At 53.2% G+C, this 25,646-nt stretch overlaps 1 protein-coding gene and 4 non-coding genes across 6 annotated transcripts; 3 read left to right on the forward strand and 2 right to left on the reverse strand.

Annotated features, from left to right (window-relative positions):
- Positions 1–405: 405 nt before the first annotated feature.
- ALOXE3 (arachidonate epidermal lipoxygenase 3) lies at positions 406–22,650 on the reverse strand. Of its 2 annotated transcripts, none has more exons than XM_075559126.1 (15): positions 22,479–22,650; positions 21,676–21,880; positions 20,273–20,354; positions 19,172–19,294; positions 18,714–18,839; positions 15,599–15,702; positions 14,674–14,846; positions 13,803–13,946; positions 13,528–13,731; positions 13,109–13,195; positions 12,395–12,564; positions 11,714–11,835; positions 4,490–4,590; positions 3,729–3,899; positions 406–585 (listed from the first exon to the last, which is right to left on the reverse strand). In XM_075559126.1, the coding sequence occupies exons 1-15, from the start codon at positions 22,623–22,625 to the stop codon at positions 406–408; spliced, it is 2,139 nt and encodes a 712-aa protein (XP_075415241.1). In that variant the 5' UTR covers positions 22,626–22,650. The 2 variants fall into 2 exon arrangements, with proteins under 2 accessions (XP_075415241.1, XP_075415240.1); XM_075559125.1 differs by having other exon boundaries at positions 18,714–18,836; positions 22,479–22,625.
- Positions 22,651–23,696: 1,046 nt separating this feature from the next.
- TRNAK-UUU (transfer RNA lysine (anticodon UUU)) lies at positions 23,697–23,769 on the forward strand. Its single transcript has one exon. It is a non-coding gene; the product is annotated as a tRNA-Lys (tRNA).
- Positions 23,770–24,257: 488 nt separating this feature from the next.
- TRNAQ-CUG (transfer RNA glutamine (anticodon CUG)) lies at positions 24,258–24,329 on the forward strand. The gene has a single exon. It is a non-coding gene; the product is annotated as a tRNA-Gln (tRNA).
- A 400-nt stretch (positions 24,330–24,729) lies between these two features.
- On the reverse strand, positions 24,730–24,811 carry TRNAL-UAG (transfer RNA leucine (anticodon UAG)). Its single transcript has one exon. It is a non-coding gene; the product is annotated as a tRNA-Leu (tRNA).
- Positions 24,812–25,346: 535 nt separating this feature from the next.
- Positions 25,347–25,434, forward strand: TRNAR-UCU (transfer RNA arginine (anticodon UCU)). Its single transcript is given in 2 exon segments — positions 25,347–25,383; positions 25,399–25,434. It is a non-coding gene; the product is annotated as a tRNA-Arg (tRNA).
- Positions 25,435–25,646: the final 212 nt, after the last annotated feature.

Consider the following 25,646-nt stretch of genomic DNA (forward strand, 5'->3'; position numbering starts at 1 on the left):
ACATGGAGGAAAGGTCCGAAAAGGGAGCCAGCCTTGGGCTACAGGGAGGCTAGGAGTGAGAGACTGGGGACCCTAGCTGGGGGGTGCGATGGGAGGAGGTAGATTCCCACAGGAGAGCAAAACAGGAGGCCACCCAAATCAGGGGAAGGGGGAATGAGGGCTCCCTCCTGTTGGGCGGGCTTGTTGTGTGCTTGACTTTAGCCAGCGGCGTCTCACCCTGGATTGCTGCTAGTTCAGGGCCCAATTCAGATGATGCTGGAGCCACTTGGGTAGGAAGAGGTTCCCAGGGGCAGAGGAGAAGGTTCAGTCTGACGATGGTAGAGAAGATGGAAGGGTCGGAAGGACCCTGGAAAACTGACTGGTGCTCCTCATGCTTAGGCTTCTCCAGGGTGGCAGGAGGAGGGATTAGATGGAGACACTGTTCTCTATAAGGGGAGGGTCTAAGTAGGTATAGGGCAGCGCCAGGCTCTGGTTCCGCTCTCGGATGTCCCTCGAGATCTGGGCCAGGCGGCACTGGAAGGCCGCAATGCTCTGCCGTGGGATCTCCTCTGTGAAGTGTTCGTCCGGGTAGGTGCCAAGGGGCCTCTGGGAGGAGAACAGGCGAGGGAGAGGGATTAGGGTGATGTTCAGGATTGGGCGAAGAACGATGAAGGACCACATTGGCCCATGCCTAGAATCCAGGTGGCTTCCAGAGGCACAACCCACCTATAGCAATTATCATCACAAATCCTTCAAGCCACGATCCAAAACCAAACCACCGCTCCATGCAGCCTGACCCAGAACAGCTTCCCAGACCCGAAGCCCACCGTCCCGCCTCTGCTGGTAACTCTGTATGACCTAACTCTCCGAGACTTAGTTTCTGTGCCTGAAAACCAATAGCTTGAACTGGGAAATCTTTCAAGGCCCCTTCCAGACCTGACCCACCGCCCCATGAACAACAAGGACACGGATGCTTTGGGAGCCAGCTGAAGTCAATGCAAACGCTCTCGCAAACATGCACACGTGCACACGCCTGCGCTCACAGCTTCACAAACTCATCGTCTAGAGACGACCCTACGCTCTGCATCGTCTTCACGTGCCACAGAGACAGCTTTGCCCACCTAGTCACCATCTCCCTATGCTGTCACACTTTACAGCACAGCCAAGCACAATCGAGATATATCGCCACGGATGCACCGCTTCCATTCAATGGCATCCTCTGCTTAGGCAGTGCAGAATTGCCCCTCCCTCTGTGACCACAGTCCACAGCAGGTGACCAACCCACGCTCCCCACGCCTGGGCCCGAGGCTTCGAGCCAGCACCTCCCTCCCTTTATAATAGCACTGGTGCCAATAAGATGGGTGCTTTAAAGGTTGTTTTTTCTTGTCTTATTGCACCAGCAAAGAGCTCCGCTTGTAAATAATAAACAGAAGCACTAGTGGAAATGATTTCCTTGCCTTTGATTTTAATGAGGACCCTCTACTGGCCCACCATTGGTACAGGGCTTCCTCAGATATGCTTTTATCAAAAACTTCTTAAGGGTGTTTTCTTTTACACCCTGCTTTTATTAGCTGCGATGCTTTTCAGACACACTCCCTTCTTGACGTGCGGAGTTATGCTGTTGGGTTTCATAAAGACTGAAGCAACATTTCTTTCCTGCAATGAACCCGACGCGATCGTGGCGTATGATGATTGTTTTACTATTCCCGATTGGCCTTCCTTGGCTGATAAAGTGCTGAGGTTGCTGTAGCTACGTGAAACGAGGTTCTAATTTCACGTTCTTAATGACAGCTAACATGTTACGAGCACTTTACATGAACAATAACCACTTTGGACGGCAAGTACTCTTATCAAGCCCATTTTACAGGCAGGGAAACAAAGGCTTCCGGGGGTTAGTTCACATTCCAACATCGTGTATGTGGTAAGTGTTTGGGTCGGAGCTAGAATCCTATATGGTGGCAGACCCATCTCCCTCCTTAGATACTCTTGTCACATAGGACTTTTACTACACTACTTATAATACTGGCGCTGCCATCCAATAAAATTATTTACCTCTGTTTTCTTCGGAGTCGTTTAAATAATCTAGGAATTGCATGCTCCTTACAGGTTTCGTAGAAGCTCCCTTTGAAGGAAGAGGGTCCGGGTTTTCCCAACCCTGTAGTCGTGTGCATGGCTGTCGTGCGTTCTGAGCAGCCCTAGAGGCAGATTGGGTGCCCACGGGCCGCTAACCGCAAGGTGGTAGGTTGGAAACCTCAGCTGCTCCTCCGGAGAAAGACGCCGCTTTCTGTCCCCGTAAAGGGTTACAGCCTAGGAGACCCACACGGGGGCAGGCCGATATGGGTCACTCTGCGTGGGAATTGGGTTTGGTTTGCGTTTCTTGCTGTACAGCGGGACCGTTCAAACACTCAGGTGCTTAACCCTTAACTGGGAAGTTGGCAGTTGGAATCCACCCAGAGGCACGAAGATCTACCCCCTCACCCCCACATACACCAAAAAAATCCGTCACTGCAGATCCTGTGGGTCACGTTTCTACTCTGACACGCAAGGGGTCGTCAGAGTCAGAAGAGGCTCAAAGGCAGCCCCGGACGCTGCTTTTATTGTTGGTCCTGTTGGTATAATTTTCCAGAATAAATATCCCCATGACTTATGAGGAAGCAATCCTCCACTTCACCCTCACCAAGACAGAAATGGACGTCTCCTAAATCTTGGCGCAGAAAGGGTGGGGCCCAAGGACTGGTTCCTGCCATTCCCGGGATATAACATTCGAAGTTAGGGTTTGTTAGCAAGTTAAAATGCCGACCCTTTCCTAACACCAACCAGAGTCAAGCATGAGAAACGAGGGGCGTCACATGACAGGGACCTGGTGAGCCAGACCAGTAGAGCAGAGGCATGACTCGCCATGTAGTGTGAGTGGAACTGACTGTAACCGATGACTGAAAGGTTAGCCCCCCCCACCTAGACTCCATAGCCATCTCCCTGCCTCCCACTCCCCTCAAGCAGCCACACAGCGGGAGTGCTCTGCTCTTACACAAAGTTCCCCACATCACCTCAGCTTGCAAACTTCGCGCTTCCCTGCTGCCCTTGAACAAAGCCCCACGTTCCTCTCCACCCTACATTTTGGGCCACTGAGAACGGCTGGTGGCCTGATAAATACATCCTGGATCCTCCCCTTTACTCTGGTCTGTGCCTTCTCTCATAAAAAGAACCCTGCCCCTCAGACTTGCCTCACTCCAACTGGCCCTGCCAGCTGAAGCTGAGAGGTTTCTTCCTCCAAGAAGTCTTCCCTGGTTTCCCTAGACTGAATTCCATCCCAGAGGATCAGTTCTTACGCCCTTTATCACTTACCTGTGGGTCTCCCCAACTCCACCCGAGTTTCTTACAGTCACAGAATGTACAGGCCCGGTGCCCAGTGTGGTGGGCACATAGGAACAGTCAACCAGTGTTTGTTGAATATTTACATGAAGGGGAGAGTGCTTGAGTGAACGGTTATGTGGACGCAGGACTTCATGGGCGGATGAATGAGTGGACCGGTGAGTGGAGAAGTTGGAGGGAAGTGAGATTCCAGCCACTAAACTGGTATTTGCTTCCAAGTATGTCTGTTGGAATCAACTATCAAGATGGCGGCAAAACTGGAGAACCCAAGGCAGCCACGGAGTCGGCACAAATCCAAGCAGTCGGTTCCCCCACGCCCCAGATCCTGCAGAGTGCCCCTCAACACCCTCCGCCCCCACATGCACACACATACACACCTGGTCCTTGGGCTCTTGGCTCACCAACCAGAAGAGGAGCAGGTTGTTACAGGTGGTGTTCACTTCTGGCAGGGTATCTAGGTAACTCTCCAAGGTGGTGGCTCCCTTGGCCTGGGGTGGGGGCTGCCTCATGGATGATGGAGCATTGGGCATCCATGCCCCAAAGTCATGCTGCAGAGACCCGCCCCCAGTGGGCCAGTTAACCAGAGCGGAAGGACTCTTTCCTTCCTCCCTCACTCCTGCCTCCACCATCCTGGCTTACATTTGGGGGCTGAGGACACCAGAGAAGGGGAACAGAGAAGGGACGCTGGGTGTCAAGCCCCAGACATGGGACGGGAGTCCAGCTCATCCCATGCCACTCCCCGCACAATAATCCAGCACTGGGCAGAATGAGGCACGAGGGGCAAAGGACAGTACAGAGAGGTGGCAACCCTGGAAAAGAGCCTGGGGCTGGCATGCCACAGGGAGCATCCTCCACCCAGCCAGGACCCAGCTCCAGCAGGAGCACATCCAGTCTGTTCCCAGCATACCACCAACCTGAGTCGCCATTCCTGCCTCGGATCCAGCTCCGCCCCACTCATCACCCAGCACCAGCTCTCCACTCCACCCAGTGGCTGCCCCAGCCCCTGCCCTGATCATGATCCCATCCCAACCCTGACCCACCCATCCTCCCAGCCTGCACTCTGGCCTCAGCTCTGCTCCCGAGCCTAGCCCTGTGTGCCCAACTCCCACCCCAGCCAGTCCTGTCCTGGCAGCCTTACCTGCCCACTGTTGACCGCGGCGTGCTGTGCGGAGCAGTTGAAGATGATGGCAGTGAGAAACTTCACCAGCTCTCCTGGTGTGCACAGCCGGCTGGGGAAGCCTGCAGTGGGAAGAGAGGGGGGAGAGGGGAGGATGCCACATTCAAGATTCCTAGGGGCTGGGCAGGGGCACACTGCAGGGGGCGTGTGGGAGCCTCTTGGCCACCACAGTCTTCAGATCAGGATTAGGGTAGGCGGAGGCTAAGAGCAGTCAGCACCAGAGTGTGTGGTCTCCGGAGAGGATCTGGAGAGCTGGGTGTGGGGATGGGACCAAGGAAGGAAGGAAGGGCTGGTGGGGCTCAGGATGGAGGAACCAGTTCCAGCCAACCGTCAAGACTGCCTCTCCCTGGTCTTCCAAGCACTTCTCTCTGCAGCCCACCACGGCACTTATTTCATTCTAACAAATTCACCAAGCCTCGCCCAAGCACCCTGTAGTAGTGGGGCATCCTCAGCGGGGCCAGCAGCAGAAACAGATGGTCCCCGTGTGGTGTTCCTAAGCTCTCAGCGGTGGAAGCAGAAGGCAGCACCCCAAAGCCACACGTTGGCTCTTGGAGGAAGGGGGCAGGCAGAGCAAGCAGGGACACTGTGGGGAAAATGATTAGGGAGACCCCGCTGGAGAGAGAGAAGGCAGCTGCTTGAGGCAAAGGATGGGTGAGCTTTGAATGGAGACAGGTGACAGGAGGGCATTTTGAGTCTGGAGGAGGGAAAGGAGGCCTCCTGGTGGACTGGTTCAGAGCTGGGCTGAGATCTGAGAAGCTGCCACGTGGACTCGCCACCTGCCCTGCGGGGAGAAGGATGTGGCAGTCTGCTTCTGGACAGATGGACAGTCTTGGAAACCCCCGGGCTTCTCAGAATCAGAATGGACTTGGTGGCTATCTCCCCCCGCACCCCCCCTCGTCCCCCAGGGGAGGGAGTGCGGCGGCTCAGCTCTGTGTCTCTGTACCTGGAGGCTGGGCCTTAAAGGCTAATGCCTCCCAAATTCACATCTGGTCCCCACCTACCCCCTAGCCTGAGATCTGCTGCTCCCCTGACATGGCCTCCTGGGTCACAACCAGGTCTCTCAGAGTTAACCCTCGGGAAACCGAAGGCTGATTCTCTACTCTGCCCCCTCCCCTGGCTCAAACCCACCCGCCCACCTGCCCATCGGCCCACCCACACTTCCCAAGCCTGCCCCTCCCACAGTGCTCTTCATCTCAGTGCTCCTTGTCACCTCCTCTTTTCATCTGGACCCCTGCCACAGATACTTCCAGAATCAAGCCCCTGCCCCTGCTCCCTGGGCTCCCTCCTCTCTAGCTGCTTCCACCTGCGCTTCCTTGTGTTCTGCACAAGGCGGCCAGAGTGAGACTTTCCAACCATAACTTTCCAACCACAGTGCCAGCTCTTTCCTCAGACCGGGAGCCCAGGTGAGGTCGTGGGTCATGAGCTAAGCTACGAATCACAAAGTCAACAGTTCGAATCCACCAGCTGCTCCCAGGAGGGAAGCAGAAGCTAAAACTGTACAGCCTTGAAAGCCCAGGGGGGCGGATGGACCCTGCCCTGTGTGGTCGCTATGAGTCAGAAGTCACTGGCTGGCAGTGGGTGGATTTACTCAAAATTCTCTAAGCCCTTCCCCTCTCACTCACTCGATCCACTTCCGCTCCTTCTCTGACCTCATCCCCGTCCTGACTTTTCTCCCCGTCATACCAGTCTCACAGGCCTTTTTAATAATCCTCAAATACGCCAAACGTGCTCCTATCTCAGGGCCTTTGCACCAGCCCCCTGCCTGTACATTCTTGTCCCATCTAAATAATGCGACATCTCCTGGGGCTTACTTCCAGCCTCTTGTTAGCATTCATAACTACCCAATGGATTTATTTCTTCTTTTTAAAAAGAAATATCCGTTTCTCCACAGGAGAATGTTAAGCCAGGATTTCTGTTTGTCTTATTCACTGCTGGATCCCAGCACCTAAAACAATCCTTACTAACTCTGACCAACACAGTGGTGCTGGGTTGAGTGAAAGAGCCTGAAGCCAGAGCAGGGAGGAATGGGGAGGAAACGAGGAGAGGGGCGAGGGAAGGCGGCTGACCAGACGAAGGTGGAAACCAGGCTGGCCCTGTGGTTTCCAGCCCCTTATGAGTATTTCAGAGGGTTACTGGGGTGGTGGCCCTATTGGCTTGTCCAGCAAGAGGCTGGGAGAGGTGGAACCAGTTACGAAGCAGCTGCCACACTGCGGGAATAATTTGAGGAGAACTTGAATTAAGGGTGGTGGCGGTGAAAAATGATGGGGACAGTAGGGATTAGCCACCCGACTGGCTTTAGAGACAAAAGAAGGCAGAGAGGGAACATGAGTCAGAGGTGGCTCCCTGGTTGAGAGTCAGGATGACAGATCCCAGGTGAAGCAACAGGACAGACAGAGGTTGGGAGGAAGAGCCAGGTTTCTGTCCTAGAGCTTACGAGAACTTTCTGCTGGTTCTGCTGGAGACTGACTGTCTAAGTCTGGGGGCTAGATTCTCTGTGTCTCATGTTGTTTTGTTTGCCTTTGAACTATGGGAACAAAAGCAGATGGACAGAGATCAATTAGTGGTGTGCTCTGCTTGCAAATAGTTCATGAATCTAGAGTAAGCTGCTCACAAGAGTTTGTTAATTAATCAGAAGGAAGGGTACATGAGGGAGGAGGGAGCGGAGAGGGAGGGGGCGAAATGAGGAGCTGATACCAAGGGCTCAAGTAGAAAACAAATGTTTTGAGAATGATGATGGCAACAAATGTACAAATGTGCTTGACACAATGGATGGATGGATGGATTGTGATAAGAGTTGTATGAGCCTCCAATAAAGTGATTTAAAATATATATACATATATATATATATATATAATTTATCAGAAGAATGCTCTGGCTTATGACCTCAGAGCCAAATTTACCAACGTAAGATAGAACAGGCGAGCCCATTGTAATGGGATCCTACTTTGGGTCTTCAATAGGAAACCCGTGTCCACTGCCACTGAGTCAACTCTAGCTCACGGTGGTCCCACAGGACTGAGCAGAACTGCCTCATGGGATTTCCCAGGTTGCCCTCATTATGGGAGCCGATGGCCACATCTTCCTCCCTTGAAGCTGCCAATGAGTTGGAACTGCTAACCTTTCAGTTAGCAGCCATCGTGCCACCAGGGCGCCTTAACAAGGAAAAGAGATTCCCCAGACGGTCACACCAGGGGTGGGACAGTCGCATTGGGACTGCTTGTGGTGGAGGAAGGTTTGGGAAGCGTCGGGAGTCCCATCTGCTTCTCGCCACCTTAACCCAGAAATCCTGCTGCATCCCTCAGAATGACACAACAGGACATCCTGTTCTTCCCAATGTGATGTCATTCACCATCACCTGAGAAATATTCTTGCCCCCAAAATGTTTGGCCTCGAGGTATGGCTCGCAGTTTCATCAAACACAGGGTTAGAGGAAGACGAAGAATGACATCACAAGGAAGAATGAGATAAACTCACTGGGAAGGTGAGACATTATGCATAACAACGACTCTTGACTCTTCAACAAGTCAGCATCTGGTGGCTTTAAAAAGAGGGAGGAGTGAGTGTGGGGTGTACTAGGGGTGATGTTCTGCATTAAAAGAAAACTTTAGAGTGATCCTCAATTGGATCCTGACTTTTCTGGACCAACTGGGAAGACTGCCAACAAGTGGGAGCATTCTAATCTGGACTAGATATGCCAGGGGTCTCTAGGAGAAGCTATCCTCGATATCGCTAAAGCATAGTGTAGGGAGTTAAAGATTGGACTGCTAACCGCGAGGTCAGCAGTTTGAAACCACCCACCGCTCCATGAGAGAAAGATGAGGTCTCTGGAACCCAGAGGGTCAGACTCACTCTGTCTTCTAGGGTGTTTATGAGTTGGAATCAATTTCATGGCAGTGAGTTTAGGTTTTGTTGCTGTGGTTAAGATTTGGTTTTTGAGTAATGGTATTGGATGAGTTGGGCTGCTATCCTCAAGGTCAGCAGTTCAAAACCACCTCAGGAGACAGGGCTTCCTACTCCTATAAAGTTACAGTCTTTGGAACTCACAGGAGCAGTCCTATCCTGCCCTCTAGGGCTGCTATAAGTCGACAACTTGATGGCAGTGAGTGTTTTTTTGGGGGGTGGCAGGGGGTGGTAGGTGGCAGGGGGTGGTGTAATGGAGCTATATAGAAATTAAACATCCCCTTACAGAAGGTCTTAGGGAGGAGACAAGCCAGTCAGGGTGCAGTTTAGCACCGATGAAACATACAACTTTCCTCTAGTTCTTTAATGCCTCCTCCCCACCACTATCATGACCCCAATTCTACCTTACAAATCCTGCTAGACCAGAGCATGTATATGGGTACAGCTAAGAGCTGGAAACACAAGGAATCCAGGACAGATAAACCCCTCAGGATCAATATTAAGAGTAGCGATACCAGGAGGGGAAGGAGAAGGTGGAGGAGAAAAGGGAAACCTCACAATGATCTACCTATAGCGCCCCCCCCCCCCCCCCCGGGGAACACACAACAGAAAAATAGGTGAGACATTGGGCAGTGTAAGACATGAAAAAATAATAATTAATTTATAAATTAGCAAGGGGTCGTGAGGGAGGGAGGGGGAAAATGAGCTGATACCAAGGGCTCAAGTAGAAAGAAAATGTTTTGAGAATGATGATGGCAACAAATGTACAAATGTGTTTGATACAATGGATGAATGGATGGATTGTGATAAGAGTTGTATAAGCCCTCAATAAAATGATTTTTTAAAAGAAAGAAAAATAATAATGATATATAAATTATCCAGGGTTCGTGAGAGAGGGAGGATAGAGGAAGGAGGGGGTGGAGAATGAGAAGCTGATACCAAGGACTCAAGTAGAAAGAAAATGTTTTGAGAATGATGAGGGCAGCAAATGTACAAATGTGCTTGACACAATGAATGTACGAACCCCAAATAAAATGATTAAAAAATGTAAACCAAATAAAGAGTACAAGAAAGAAGAAAATGTCCTAAAATTGATTGTGGTAATGATTACACAGTTCTTAACATGATTAAACTATTGAATTGTATGATTAGTGAATTATATGCCAACAAAAATTAATTAAAAGATCTTTTCAATTTAAAAAAATGATGATGGCAACAAATGTACAAATGTGCTTGACACAATGGATGGATGGATGGGTTGTGATAAGAGTTGTATGAGCCCCTATAAAATGATCAAAAATATATATAAACCAAATAATGAGTACAAGAAAGAAGAATATGTTCTAAAATTGATGATGATTACACAGTTCTTAACATGATTAAAATATTGAATTGTATTATTGGTGAATTATATGCCAACAAAAATTAATTTAAAAGATATTTTCTTTAAAAAATTATGATGACAACGAATGTACAAATGTGCTTGACACAATGGATGGATGGATGGGTTGTGATAAGAGTTGTATGAGCCCCCAATAAAATGATTTAAAAAGAAATGCATCCTTTTGAACAATGCAGATTCACCAGGAGTGGAATAGTCCTGGTGGCAGCAGAGTACTTTAAAGGCCCCTTGTAGACAAATTAATTCATTACCAAATGAATTCCATGGGGCAACATGCCTACAATTCGTTGAAGCTGGGTGGTGGGCACCAGTCATTACAAATAGACCAGTGGTCTCCACCTTCCTGACGCCTCGACCCATTAATACACCTCCTCATGTGGTGGTGACCCCATAGCCATGACATTATTTTCATTGCCACTGTTATGAATCAGGGTGCCATAAGATGACCCAAGGGAGTTGAGGGGCGCATCCCCTCAGAGAGCAGAAGTGCTGAGCTGTGAGAGTCTCCCACCCCAAGCCAGGATAGAGAAAGCTGGATAGTCATCTCCCTTTGCTTCCCCAGCTCCAGACACACAGGCCTCTCTGGTGTTTGAGTGGCTGTTATGGGTGTAGACTCCTGGGGACCCCTTAGGACAGAGTGGAACTGCCCCTAGGGGATTCTGAGACAGTAACAACTTTTATGGGAGTTGAAAGCATCTTTCTCCCTCCGGGTGGCTGGTGCTTTTGAACTACCGACCTAGGGTCACTGTGAGTCGAAGCAACCTACTGCCGGTATGCTTGTTTTCTTGGGTTTGCTATATGGATGCAGAACACAATGGAAGGAGGGAAACAGTGGTAACAGAATGTCCGGGTGGAGCCCAGGCAAAGCAAGGGCAGAGGCCTATCAGTAAAGAAATGCCTTGAGGTTTTCATGTGCTGGTCTTCAGTGTGACAACGGGACAGCCAGAAAGCCCTTCAGGGAACAGGGTCTGGGGATTTGGGGACCCCCTGTATCGGAGGACGCCAGAGACAGGCTCACTGCATTAGGGAGGGACAGGGAGGACACAGGTCCAGGGCAAAGGCACTCATGAGCTAGGAAATGGGAGGGAACCCCTGAACAGTCCAGAAAGTTGCATCCTCCCTGGAGCTCAGGGGAGACATTAAAGAGGAGATGGGGGCTTGGGCATCTGCTTGGCACTGCGGTCAAGGGAAGGAGATCTAACTGGGCCTTACGGGTGTTGGCAGTCTCAGAGACGTCCTAGTGGCACCATTGTTAAATGCCTGCCTGCCAACTAGAGGTTGGCAGTTCAAACCCACTAGGCATGCTACAGGACAGAGACTTACAGTCAGCCTCCCTAAAGGATAGAGGAGCTCTCGGGGTGGTGGTTCACCCTGCTGAGTTACCCGTCGTGGGGTACACTTTGGGCTGCGCTATGAAGGAAGTGGGTTTGCTGACAGTGGAAGCCCTTCGGATAGTGCCCGAAGCCAGGGAGGGGAGGCAGAGTACTGAGGTAACAGGAAAGAATCAAGAGGAACCAGGGCAGCTACGGGATCTAGAGTAGGAAGAGGTTTGCGCCCAAAAGAAGTAGAGGTAGGTTGGTGGTGGAAGGGGTCACCTGGCAGGGCAGGAGCACAAGAGAGTAGGTGTGAAAAGTCCCAGAAGCCTTTCTGTGCCTAAGAGACTTGAGTGGGGTGGAGAGACGAGATAGCACCGGCCAGTGGTTGAAAGCAAGGACTTTGAAGGCAGTTAGAGAGGGTATGGCATCTTATAAGCCCTGTCCCCGGGTCTCTCCCCTCATCTGTTAGGTGAGAATAATACAGCAAGTGGGTCAGAGGGCTGGCCAGTAAACCGGAGCTGATACATCTGGATCCTGAAGTGTGGGGCTGGGGGACAGAGGGAGTACCTGAGCTTGCCCGGCTCAGGAACGCTTGAGCAAAAATCTCGCCAACCCAGGCCTGCAGCTCCGAGTCCTGCTGCACAGACTCATCTCTGGGGTAGTAGTACCCCACGATTTCCGAGACAAAGCTGCAGAAGAAAGATAACGGAGCTGCTGGGTGACCCCGCCAGGCCCACCCAGGACACCCGGGTCCAGCATCAGCTCTGGCTTGGAAGAGGCAGACAGCCAGGGTCCACTGAGTCTGTGGGGATGCTGTGGGGACCCCCAGACCCAGCTGCAACCCCAACTTCCAGGTGCCCTTAAGCCCATCCTCCTCTCTGAGTCACCCAGGCTCAGCTGGCATGTACTTCCGGAAGCCCTGGGGCGGGGGGGGGGGGGGGGACTGGGGAATGAACAGGGGGAGTCTGACTCAGGCTGGGCCCTTCCTCATTCAGCTTGCCAGGAACTGGGGGATCACACCTGATGTTAGCTGCCGGACTCGAGACACCCACCCTTGCCCTTTTCTATTGTAGCCACACAACACCCCAGCCCCTCCAGCCCCAAGTCTCACCCTCCAGCTAGAGATACTCACCCTCCCTCGGCTAGAGATACTGGGACCCCTGCCCCAAGTGCCTCCCCTGACTGCCCATACTCCCCCAGGCCTGGAAGCCCTGGGGAACCTGAGGGGCTGCAGGGTCCCAGGCCCACCATTCGATGGCTGCCCAGATCTTGAGGCCGTCGTCTCGGTAATGGTAGTTGGGGATGTCCAGGACCCCTCGGTCCCGCAGGCTGTCCGGGAGGCAGAAATTGGTGTAGGTGAAGTGGGCCAGGCCGGTGCTCATGAGGTAGAGGAGGCCTTGCCGCCCGATGGACGTGACCTAGAGAAATACCACAGGTCGGCTTTGGAACCTGCTCACCGCCCCCCACCCACCCCCAACATTCCCTGGGGAACAGGTGGAACTAGTGACATGGGAGAGATCAATACACCCTACCCCACCCCCATGGGTGACGTATTCGATAACTAGAAGGAACCACAGGCCAGGAAGGCGACCTACAGTCAGCTGGGGTCAGCTGGGGCTGCCCTAACTACCTCCGCAAGCCCTTGGAACCAGGTCTGAGAGGGTGGGATCCATGGGTGGCACTGGCCTGGCAGGACAGTTTATGGGTGGGGCCAGCAGAAGACTGGTGGGGAGGGACGGGCTTTGAGGCAAGAGGATGGGCAGGGCTTATAAGTGGAGAAAGAAACCTGGGGGGCGGGGAGGAGATGCTGTAAGGATGGAGAAAAGAGGGCGAGAAGGGGTCTGAGGGGCAGAATTGGCAAACGGAGAGGGAGCAAAATTTGTAGGTGGGGCAATGCATTCTGGGGGCGGAGCTTCAGCGTGGGGGGACGGGGTGGGGAGTTCTTGGGGCGGGGGTCCACACCTTGTCCACGAGACCATCGGGGTTCAGCAGCGTGGCCCGTGCGATGGTGTTCACTTGCAGCGTGTAGCGAGTGTGGGGCAGAAGGAGCTGCCAACGGGGAGAAGTCACATGAGCCCCCCCGAACAAACAAACTGCCGCCGGGTCAATTCTGACTTTCCACGACGCTGTCGGTCAGGAGAAGTCTGCCCCAGTGGGGTTCCCGAGACTGTAACTTGTTACAGAAGTCGAAAGCCTTGTCTTTCTTCCGCCAAACAGGCTGGTGCTTTCGAACTGGCGACCTTGACGTTATTAGCAGCCAGATGCACAATCGCTTTGCGGGAGGAAGCCCAAGGTGTGTGTGTGGGGGGGGGGGGGAAGTCGCCCTGGCCCCGCCCTCCTGCAGGCCCGCCCCCTCTGGTCCCGCCCCGGGCGGCACGGACCTTGTAGACTGGATGGCAGAGGGGCAGCTGACGCAGCGTGGCCATGGCAAAGGCCTCGCACAACAAATGCGTACACAGAAAGTGCGTGTTGTTCTCATGCACCAGGAACTCGGCGTTGCGCACCCACGTCTTGGCCAGCAGCCAGTCCCACTCGCAGTCGCTGGGCAGGAAGATAGGGCTCTCCGGCCCCGGTGTCTGGGTGAGCTGCGGGTGCAAGAATAAGGGGGTGGGACCTCAAGGCCGGTAGCGAGGCCCCGCCCCGCCCCCCGGCTCACCTGGATGGCCAAGGGCATCAGCGCCCCCTGGGGAGTGAGCCACAGTAGGCAGAGAGGGGCGGCCACATATTGCTGGTGGCCATTCAGGCAGTGGACGGGGGCGTCGGCCAGGATCCAGTAGTCTGCTAGGAAGACGTTCCTCCTCTGGAGAGGGAGCACAGAGCCTTAGGGTGCCACTCCCCTTCCTGCTCGACTCACGTCCCCCCCACCCTCCAGCTCTAGCTCAGCTCCGGCCTCAGTAATGGGCTACAGTTGGGCTGCAGACCTCACCCTTCCCAGAATGTCCGGAATGAGGTCCTTGGAGTCCCTCCTTGTGAAACCTCTCACCTGGCCTCCCGGCTTAGATAGATCAGCGTCCTCCTCCCACCCACCCTGCTGGTCCTTCCCATTTCTCACTCACACAGAATCCCTACCTGGGAGCAGCCCTCCGTGTATCCAACAACAAAACCAACACTCACAGGGCAAAATACTCAACCACATCGCCAACCTTCTGGAGCACCTCTGAGGGCTGGAGGGGCCCCTGTGCCCTCGGGACTGCCGTGTCCGCTCAACTGTTATTACTGTATCCCGCGACACCTGCCTCAGGCCTCAGCACCCAGATCTTAGGAACCCCAGATCAGGGGCAAGCTGCTCCTGTCCACGCTCCCCACAGCAACCCTGTCCATTCACCCCATGTCAGCAGGCCTCGCATCACCCGGACCCCCGCCCAGCCCTCATCCACACCTGCTCCACTTACAAAGTGCTGGGTCCCGGCTGCCCAGTGGTATCCCCCCTCATCCCATCGTCCCCGTCCTCCACAGACACCCTTTGTCCACATGGGCAACTCGCTCTCCTCTCTCCTCTCACGGCCACTTCTGAGGTCTTCACTCACCTCTAGCTCGGTCTGCAGACAGGTGTCTGGCCCTAGGAAGGGGGCCACCATGTCATTGGTGACAGGCAGCTTGCTGGGCAAACTGGAGAGGCAACGGAGCATGACAGGATTGACGCCGTTCAGGTACTGGTACCCGAAGAAATTGTCCTCACACCAGTGTTCTGTGACATAGTCTAGGGAGCAAAGGAAGAGCCCGTTCATCTGGAAGCAGATGCACCTGCTCCTGCTCAGCCCTTTCTTCGTTGCTGTGTCTGTGTTTTCCTCTCAGGGATCCTCTGAGGTAGGCAACATGACCTCTTCAATCTAGCACTGAAAACAAGGTCAAGCAGATGGAGGGGCCTTGACTGAGGGCAAAGGGATGGAGCAGGCATTGGAACCTAGGCCTGTCTGGTCCTAAAGTCTGGCACTATGAGTGGTGGAAGGAGGAGGGAAGAGGCCTGGTGGGGTAGTGGTTGTGTGCTGAGATGCAAGGTCATCAGTTCAAAACCCCCAGCCACTCTGCGGGAGAAAGATGGGGCTTTCTACTCCCATCAAGAGCTTCAGTCTCGGAAACCCACGGGGGGGGTAGATCTACCAGGTCTTATAGGGTCGGTATTGAGTCAACGGCGGTCAGTTTGCTTTTCGAGTTGGTCCGAGTTGGTCCTCCATCAGGATCAAGACTACCCTAAGTGACCCATGACCCGTGACCAGCTCCTGGCAAGCTGGGTTTCTCCCTGTCCTCTACTCTATTCTTGTTCCCTGCCGAAGAGCTGGCAGGGGCCTGGCTTTCTGGAGGAAAACAGAGATTTCCCACCAGCGAAACCTCTCCCACTCAAATCTGGCAGTGTCCTGGGCAAGCTGGGAGAAGGCCCTTTTCCAGGAGAGGGCGTGGGGTCTGAGCAGGCCGCAAGGTAAAGACAGACATTTCCCGCCTGACTCAGCACACCTATAGCGAAGGTCTTGTGGCACCAGAAGATATTCCGGAGGTGATCCAGCTTCTTCCAGGAGCCCTTACGGTCCAGCAGACCGCGAAGCTTCATGCCTATGGACCTGAGGGGGAGAGGAGGGGAGGGGGAAGGGGAGGGGGCTGGGGATCTCGGGGGACGTAACTGGTCAATACCCAGGTGGAGGTGCCTGACAAGCCCCATGAGAGAAGCATCTCCTGCCCTGTTGAGGGCTTCCCAGTCTCAGGGAGCCTCGTTCAAATGCAGCCCTTCCTGGGATGGGGGAAGTGGCACCCCATCGGTGAGGGCAAGAGTGGTACACATAGCCATGTGGTTCAGGCTGCTCATTCTCACCGGATTTCTCCTCAGCTTTCCTCAAGAGTCTCTCTCCTCACAAACCTTCGCCAGTTCCACCTCCACCTCCCAGCTGCCAAGGCTGGCCAGGAAGCTCCCACCAGGCTGGTTTCCACCAGCCTTCCCAGTTTCCCCCTCCACTCCGTGCACGATACAAACCCAACCATGACCTGTTCTCAAAACTGAGCCCGTTGGGACACTAGAGCTGGTCATGCTGATAGCTGGCCCTCTAAGAAAGTCCATTTTTCACTTTGCTGACACCTGTACTGTTGACCTCTTTATAGGGAGCTCTTATTTGGGCACAGCCAGAAAAACAAGTCAGAAAAATACTGCTTGGCCCACTTTTTTCAGGCGAGGCCTCTCCGACAGTGTCATCGCAGGCACTTCGAGCTACTAAAAACCCACCCTGAGCTGGCTGTGCACTGCACGGAGGCTCCCAGGAAGTTCTGCCAGTCTCTCAAATGCCAACCAAGTCCCTCCCGGTGCACGGGTTTCAGCGGGGTTTCCAGAGTAAAGCAGACTAGGAAAATGTTGTACAATGAATAAGGAATTCCAAAGAGGAATCGGTGGCCTTGATGTAAGGTGCCAGACAGTACCATGGGCGCTGGAAGAACCAACAAGCCTGTCTTGGAAGAAGTGCAGTCCGAGAGTGCCTCAGATGGGAGGCTGGCAAGACTTCCTCTCACACACTTGGGACATGTTGTCAGGAGAGACCAGTCCCTGGAGGAGGACATCCTGCTGGGTCAAGTGGAGGGGGGTGAAAAAATAGGCAGGCCCTCAAAGAGACGGACTGACCCCGTGGCTGCCACCGTGGGCTGTTGCGGGGCCGGCGGTGCTTCTTCCTGCAGGACAGTGTCGTCAGGAGGACTGACTCAACAGCACCTGACGACAGCAACACGGGAGGGAAGCAACCCACTTCTGGAGAGGAGCCACTGAAACCCTGGGTCACAACAGGGTGTCCCCAGACTGAGCACGCACACCGTGTGCCCCTACACGGGAAGGCACTCCCATGCACAGGACACCCACTGGGCTCAAGCTAACCAACAATGCTGGCGCGTGTAGGCGCAAGACCGGGGGCAGTGTTTCGTTCTGCTGTGCAGAAGGTAGCTATGGGTCAGCATCGCAGAGATGGCAACTAACAACAACACACATGTCGGGCTGCTAACCGCAAGGCCACCCGATCGAGACCACCAGCTGCTCCGCGGGAGAAAGCTGGAGTCTTCTACCCCCATAAAGAATTTTCATCTTGGAAATCAGTCCTACCACATCAGTCCTACCCTGCCCACAGGGTCGCTAGGAGTCGGCATCGACTCAGTGGTGATGAGTTTGGTTTGGGCATACACAAGATCACCAGGAGTGGGAGCTGACTCAGTACCAATCCACCACCCCGAATAAAAATCTATGCAGTCTTCTAAGCTCGTCTTTGATGCCCTGCTCCTGAAGCCTTGCTGTAATCTCCCCTAAGCACATATCTGGTGTGTCTCTTTCACAAATATACCCGGTTCTCTGAATTCCATTATAAACCCAGTGCTCATCTATCATCACCCTTGTGTCATGAGCTCCTTAGAGCAATGCCACACTTCCGCATTGTCCCCACAAATGGAGCTCACAGTAACCGCTCACCAAATGAGAAGGGAACAGAGCCCAGACCAGTCCGATTTGAGTGCAGCTGGCCAGTGGAGGAGGGGCTATGCAAAGATGCTGATGTGCCAGAAAGAATGTGGGCCAGGAGCAATTACAAAATTGAGTAAACACAGGGACAACTGTGCCAACGTCCCCTGTGCCTACTAAGCATTTTCTCGCCGTCCTGCAGACATTTGTTGGGGTTCCTCAGTCCAGGCAGAGCCTCTCAGTGGGTTCTTGGCCTAAAGCCTGAGCCACCTACCTCCGTGGAGTTTCTGCACATTCCAATCTATTCCCAAGACTCCCTAGTCCTCCATGCACCCCTGGTCCTTCCCACTGGTCCTTCTAAAGAATCAGGCTGGACCCAGAAGCCCAGGAGACAAGGGCTTGGCTCTGTGTCCTGGTTTCTTTTGGGCCTCCAGGTGGGCATCGTCCCCAACCTGGTTTTGCCCAGGACCCACCACTCTCTCCTTACCTATTCGTCTCAAAATCTGCCTCAATCCCCTTTCTTTTCCTGGAAGGCACCTGTTAGTCCCAGTTCACCCACCTCCCTTTTAGGTGAACACCTGATGCCACTTCCACACTGAGAGTCTGGTGCTTGACTGGAATTGCTGTCAAGCAGGCTGATTAACTACCTGCCTTGTCACTTTTTAATCATGTGAATTCCTCCCAGAAGATCCAACCCTAACAGCCACCATTCACGGAGAGATTGTTTTGTGTTCGACAAGATCTCATGTCTTTGGACCAGGAACCTATGAGGTTCCTAGTACCGTCTGTCATGTTACAGAGAAGGAAGCTATTTAGGGGGCTAAGTGAAAAACCAAGGCTAGAAAGCATGGGTGCTGGGATCTGAACCAGAGGTGGTGGTCTGATTTCAAATTCTTACAGCCTGAGGGCTGGGCACACGGCCACTCTGTCCTACGCAACACAGCCCACAGGGACGTCCTCGGCACCATCCATGGACATCACAGTTGATTCCATCGATTGGAGGGCCGGAAAAGAGAAGGGACAAGAAAGCAACAGAGAGGAGGTTATGAGAGGAGAGAGGAGGCGGAGGGGCAGAGAGGGGGGTGACTTTCTTAGGGCAGAGATGTGAGAGGTACAGAGAAGGCATCCACAGTGGGGGGGCAGTGGCCTCACGCTGGGAGGGCGTTGAAGATCAGAGAGGCCGTCTTGGTGGCTGAGTAGCGGATGTTAGGCTCCATGTGAAGCAGAGATGGGATGTCAACTTTCATGGGGAAGCCAGGCAGGTAGCGATTCCCACTGCTGAGGGGCAAGCAAGCAGAAGGACAAACACCCATCAGTCAGGTGGGCAGACAGCCCCTCATCCCCCTGAACGACCTCCCTGTGTCCCAGAGTCCCCAGGGCCCCTCTCCTCACCCACTGCTCTTGAACTTGAAAGGGCCTCTTCCTCTTTATCTTGCCCTCTCTCAGCCAGGCCACCCTATTCCTGGCTCCTGGAAATGGCCTAGTCTCAGGGCCCTTTCTTGTAGCCCTGCCCCAACCCCTTTCCCAGGCTGCACCAGCCTCTCTCCACAGAGCAACCCCCCCCTCCACCACTTCCCTCCCCATAGGGCTCGCCAAGCCATGGTCCTCACCTCTCACCCTGGTCTGCTGGACAAGCGGCAGTCTTAGTCAAGGCAAATTTCTTGTCAGACTCCATCTCCTGGAAGCTGCTAACATCTACCATTCCAGGGAAGCCTGGGGCATAGATTTTCCAGCTTCCAGGGGAAAGAGATCAGAGGTCAAGTGAGGGTAAAAAGGAACTGTAGCTTTTAAAAGGAGGCCTGGAGGTGGTTTGGGCTGAGTACTGAGTCACCAGTTTGAACCCCTCACTTGCTCCCAGATTTTTAAAAATCATTTTATTAGGAGCTCATACAACTCTTATCACAACCCATACTTACATCAATTGTGTAAAGAACATCTGTACGTTCATTGCCCTCATCATTCTCAAAACATTTGCTCTCCTCCCAAGTCCCTAGTATCAACTTCTCATTTTCCCCTTCCCTCCCTGCTCCCAGCTCCCAGCTCCCAGATTTAAAAGCCTCAGAAACCCAAAGGGCCAGTTCCACCCAGCCCTGTGAGCTTGCTAGGAGCCAAAATGCAGCGGATGGTAGAGAGCTTGGAGTTTGGGCTTCACTTTTTAAAACTTGACTTCAAACTAAAACTCTGGAAACAAGGAATTGGGATTTTCTCCATAAATGCACTAGGACTCAGATCAGGGCAGTATTTGAGGGTGACATGAGTAGGGTAGGTTTGTGTCTGTCTCAAGGTCAAGGCCAGTCTGGGAGTGAGGCTGTGGATGAGCTGAGGTTGGTTTGGGTCATTGTTAATTCCAGGGTCATTTCTGATATTGGGGTCTGGGCTAAGTCAAGTCCAATTTAGTGTTGAGGTTGGTAGTTCAAGCCCATCACTCTCTCTGAGGGAGAAGGATGGACTGCCTATTCCTATAGAGATTTACAGACTTGGAAACCCTATATAGGCTCACGGGGACCAACTGGGGTTGGGTTTTTCTTAATGGATTCATTGATGAATTGGGCCAACTGCTGATACTGTTCTTCCGGGTCAGTATGGGAAGGGGTTGGGTTTAGATCAGGAACCCAGCAGAGTTTCTCTACGAAGGTTAGAACTGAAGTCACAGCTGGGAGTTAGTAACCATCTGATTTCTGTTGAGGTCAGCATCAAGACGACTACCTCACCGGTAACAATCCTGTCGGGCCTGGAGTTCTCGCTGCCTGTGATCCAGAAGGAGGGGAAGGGAGTCTTGACAAATTGTTTTTGCTGTGGGAAATAAAAACCACTCACTGTGTAAGTATCTTTTCAAATAATGCCTCCCCAGACCCCCAGAGCCTTGAACTCAAGCCCACGGTATGTATCCCCCCCAAATCCTGGACAGCCTCGCCCCAAGCAATCATCCTCAGGGTTTGGATTTCCATCTCTCCTCCAGACCCGAAACGCAATGGAGGCAGAGGTTTCCCTGTCGTCATCGTTGTGTCCCCGGCAGCGAGCATGTGCCTGGCGCCCAGGTCACACTGTGCACTTGATAAATGACGAATGAACAAATAGAGTTTGTGAAGGGATGTCTGGATGGTGTGATGATGGATGAGGGTTCAAAGTGATGTCTATGACTGATTGACAATGAATGCTGACTTGCCTCACCACTCACCCCTAAGACTCAACACTCACGTCAGCCCTCGTTGAGCCAGTTTGCACTTAGGAAATAGAAGGGGCCCTAACAACTTAAAAATACCTTGATTCTGACGCACAGAATCAGGCCTCTAGGACAGAATAGAGCTGCCCTCAAGGTTTCTGAGCCCATAGCGACATACTGCAGTAGGAAACTTGTTTCTCTCCGGAGAAGGAGCTGGCAGCCTTGACCTTCGGACCACAGTTACCAGCCCGGTGAATAACCACTGCACCCAGGACTCCTAGCAATTTAAGAGATTCCAAACTTTAACCAGGGACCCTGGAAACAGTTGGCAGGGACTTCACCCACGCTAGACAAGCTCCTGAAGGGGTCGAGCCAACGAGCGCGTCTCCATGTGAAGGGTCTTTCCTGTGGGGTGCAGAGACATGGACTCTGGGAAAAACAAGGGCGTAAGGGAGAAGGAAGCTGTGTGTGTTCCATGGGTGTCCATGTGGGTGAGCTTATACACTGTGTATCTGTCTCTGAGAGTGTTCTCCTGGACGTGTGGCAGTTTGTGTGTGTTTACACCTGTGTGAGTATGTGCATCTGCTTGTTTCCTGAGGGGTCATAAGGCCCAGAAATCTCCTGCTTGTCAGGAATTGAGAGGCGCATGTTCTTCAGAAGGAGCTCCTCTGTTGGTGGTGGTGGGAGAACTCAGCTCCAACTATTACAGCCGAAGGGGATGCGGCCTGGTCCAGCGCCATGCCCAAAACTGTCCTTATGTCCATTGTTGCAGCCACTGCGTCAAACGATGTCACTGTGGGGCTTCCTCTTCTTGCTGCCCCTCTACGGTACCACACACGATGTCCTTCTCCAGGGACTAGTCCCTACACACTAGGCGCTGTGAGGCCCCCACCCCTAATCCCAGCAGATGCCTCTCTGGCACAACCCACCCAGTCCCTGCCTCTGGCCCACCTGTGCCAGGTCGCAGCTCTGTGGTGCAGAAGCCTTCGATCCACTGATAGCAGGGGAAGTGGGAAACGGTGCCATCAGGGGCAGTGACACAGATGTGGCTGCAGTACCAAGGGTCTTTGGGGAAGAAAGCATAGCGTTCCTTGTGTAGACGCAGCAGCAGGAGCTCCCCCAGCTCTCCTGAGCAGCGCACCTTGTACTTCTGAACCTGAGGGGACCAAGGGATCAAGCTCCTAAGAGGCAGGGAACTGCCAGGGGACATCCATCCTTGCCTCTGGCAAGGTGCACTCACACGGACTCCAGCAAAACCCAAGCTGCTGTTAGCCACACGGTGCCTCTGTTTGAATTCGAGAAAGGCACTCTTTGGCCCAGGCCAAAGCTGGGCGGGCACAGGGCGGGCACTAGCTCATGGACCCTATCTTTACGGGAGCCCAAAGCCTTGTCTGTCTCCCAAATAGCGGCTGGAGGTTTACAGGGAAATTCCGGCTCTGAGAGGGGAAGCAACTTGCCCAAAGCCAGCCTCTGGCCAGCAGTTGTGGGAGGAGCTGGGCCGCAGTGAAGGTAACTCCTGGCCCAGAACTCTGTCACCTGCACTGCAGCTCCCGGTTGGTTTATCAGCACACACCCCCGCCCGGAAAGGGACTAGATTCTGGGTGGTGTGGACGTCGAGGCTGGCATCCTGAAGGATTTGAGGAAGAGCCCTGGCCCTCTTCCTCCTCCTTGGTACCCGCCCCCCGCCCCTTTGCCCCTCAGGGAGTCCTTCGTCCAGGGAGTCCTTCGTCCTGTCCTCCCTTCTCTGTACTCACCGCGCCAGTGGCGAAGTCCCTGCCCACGCGATCCAACAGCTGCTTGGGGCTCTCACCACACGTGCCCACCAGCGTGACTGAAATGTTGTCCAGGGTGCCCGCTTTCAGGTAGGAGCCAGTGGTCACACACACCCGGTACACGGCCATGGCGGGAAGGAGAAAGGCAAAGAGGGTGGCCCTAGAGGAGGTGAGCGCGCTGGGAACACGGTGGGCCCCGAGGAAAAGCCAAGCTCTCTCCTGGACGTCCCTGGGAGCTCTCTCTCCTGGAAGCTTCGGGGCCTCTGCCCTCGCTCCCTGCCCACTGCCAGGCTCCTCCTCCCCGCCCACAAGCTTGTGCCCCAATACTTCGAGTGCCTCTGACACAGCCAGTCCTTCTGGCTGGCACTACAGGGCTGGCCCTGATGGATGTCAGATACCTGGGTCCCAGTGAGGAGGGAGGGACCAGATCTAGAGACGGAGCCAGGTGACACTCGGAATACTGCCTGCTCCCGGTCAGAGCCCACGGGGCCCTGGGAGCCCCCCTCCCCCCGCGCGCTTTCGCTACCCTTCCACTTCCCAATCGCCCCAAAGGTTTGCCTCCACGTCCCCAGGCAGATCTGAGTTCCGGGTCCTCGCATTCCTACTTGGGAATCACCCAGGTGACTCATGGGCCAGGTGAGCCCCACGCAGGTGAGCTGCACACGCGTCCCCGCACGGGACAGCTCTCGGGCCACCCTCCCCAGCACGCTCCCAGGCCCAGCCCAGACCAATGCGCGCCCCTCGGGGTCCCCAGTCTTTGGAGTGTCCGATCGTAGTGTGTCTCCCCGATCTGTAGGGCTGATGAGCGGATACGAGCAGGGTCCGGGAGCGTGGCGTCCCGAGGCGCCCAGGTGAATATTCTTCCCGCTCCAGGACTGATGTTCTGGGCCTGGCGGACGGTGGGTCCCGGTGCCCGGGATCTCGGTTGTGGACTTGGCCGGTGGAGCCGGCAGCCGACAGCGGCGCGGGGCGGCCAGCCCCAGTACCACAGCGTCCCCGCCTCCGCTGCGCTCGGGGGCGGCGCTCGCGGGTCCGCGGATCGCGGGCAGACCTTGCAAACAGCACTTCCGAGCAATCTAGCTCGCCCAGTTTCTTCCCGGTCAGCGGGGAATCTTGCACAGGCAAGACACTCACCTCTTGGTGCAGGAAGCGCCAGGCTGATAAACCTCTTATAGGAAATAAAGCAGCAGTCTCGCAAGGGCCCGGATAGCTCAGTCGGTAGAGCATCAGACTTTTAATCTGAGGGTCCAGGGTTCAAGTCCCTGTTCGGGCGGCCAAACTTTTCCTGCCAGAGCCAAAAGGTTTTTTTAAAAATAGAAATAACATATTGTACATTTGTAACGAAGGAATGAAAGACAAAGAATTATTAATTGATTTTTAAATTAACTTGTACTAAATGCGGCAGAATTTATTTTTCAGGAAGTGGAACGAATTGACAAGAACAATCTCAAGAGCCACATTTAAAAGAACGAAAAGATAGGCGAAATTAATTGTAATGATTTAGTTCATTTTACCAAAATGTTAGCAACAATCACTTTTCTTAAAATTATTAGAAATTCTTTAGGCCTTTTCTCCATCCGAAGTCGTCTAAATGCGGGCTGTATTCCACACTCAAGCTCATGTGTGGTGCTGAATAATCACACGAAGTCAGTACCCACTGTTGTGAATATTTCATTTTCCCCGTGACGCAAGATTAGCCGACACACAGAGAATAGGAAAGGGAATAATGTATGCAATTATGGACGCCATGGTGACCAGTTAGGTTCCATGGTGTAATGGTTAGCACTCTGGACTCTGAATCCAGCGATCCGAGTTCAAATCTCGGTGGAACCTTCCTTTTTCTCACCTGAGAACATAAAACTTAGGTTAGCGTTTTAAACTACAATGATCTGAAAAAAACTAAAACTCTACGAGCTTTTCCAAATGGGCAATTGAAATTTCTAGCACTCCATGAGGTCAATACATTACAAAGTTTTTAAAAGTAGGAGAATTTGTGCTAACTTATAAAAAATAGAATGTTGTTTAGAGAATATTTACTTATGGTTCATTTATAAAAAGTAGCAATTATCAAAGCAGTCCCCACTTTGGATGAGAAATACAGGCCTAGGGTAACTGGCAGACCAGAGTAGTCGATAGTGCCGTCTCTACCAGTGAGAGAATAGACCAGGAAACGTTTGCAGAGTAGAAGACACATGCACGGACTCGCTTAAAAAAAATTCCCAAAACTGTACTTTGGCAGCGGTGGGATTCGAACCCACGCCTCCGAAGAGACTGGAGCCTAAATCCAGCGCCTTAGACCGCTCGGCCACGCTACCTGCGTGGAAGCACAATATTCCCTTTGTCCTCCTAAGAGACTAGCATGGAGTGGTGGGGTGAAGAATTACAAAAATAGCACATTTTCTTTTTTTCTGTAGTTTTCAAACCTGGAATAGGAACCCATTGTAAAATTCCTAATCTTACAGCAATAGACAAAGAAATATACAAACGAGAAAAGAACCAGAACACTCAGAATGTACCAAAAGCATAACAGTTTATTTTAACGGGCAAAACCTTATCTGGGAATGGGATTCTCCTAGGCTGGTAAGACTCCCCAATCGGGCAACTAGAGGGCCACGCTAGCTCCCTCACACTCTTTTTCCCTGTCTCTTCCATTCCTGAGCTTCCGAATTGACACCTGGCTCACGTGTTTTGCGCTAGCTACCTGGTCTGGGCGTGCCTAAGGTGTCTGCACCTACTAAACTCGTCCAAACCAGGGCTCTGGTACGCCCCGCCCAATTCCCTCCCACACGCCCTCTGCACCCCTTCTTAGTCTAGTTCCCGTAAGGCATAAAACGGCGCGGCCCGCCAGGAGGCTCTGTGGCGCAATGGATAGCGCATTGGACTTCTAGAGAGTAAGAGAGCAATTCAAAGGTTGTGGGTTCGAATCCCACCAGAGTCGGTTTTATAGTTTGCTTTTTTAATTGGTTTAAAAACTCCCCTTTCTTCTCCACCTACCCTATATCAGCGTTTCCCACTAGGTGTTAGTTGCCACCACAGTCTCCGCTCTGCTTTCTTCTTTACTTACCTGTCTGCCCCCGGGGCTTGGGCCATGAAGAGCGGGACTGAGGATGGGGGGCAGAAAGGGAGGGGGTGGGCGTTGTCGCCGAGATA

Source organism: Tenrec ecaudatus, chromosome 10 (assembly GCF_050624435.1).
Source record: "Tenrec ecaudatus isolate mTenEca1 chromosome 10, mTenEca1.hap1, whole genome shotgun sequence".
In the NCBI taxonomy this organism is placed as follows: domain Eukaryota; kingdom Metazoa; phylum Chordata; class Mammalia; order Afrosoricida; family Tenrecidae; genus Tenrec; species Tenrec ecaudatus.

Bases quoted from the DNA above. Each gene is read 5' to 3' on its own strand.
- ALOXE3 (XM_075559126.1), bottom strand. From the start codon at position 22,625: ATGGCCGTGTACCGGGTGTGTGTGACCACTGGCTCCTACCTGAAAGCG. The intron at 20,355-21,675 runs GTGGGCCAGAGG...TATTTCCCACAG, and splicing joins AGAGCTGCGACCTGGCACAG to CAAAAACAATTTGTCAAGAC. The intron at 13,947-14,673 runs GTGAGTGAAGAC...CTCCCTCTCCAG, and splicing joins GTCTGCAGACCGAGCTAGAG to AGGAGGAACGTCTTCCTAGC.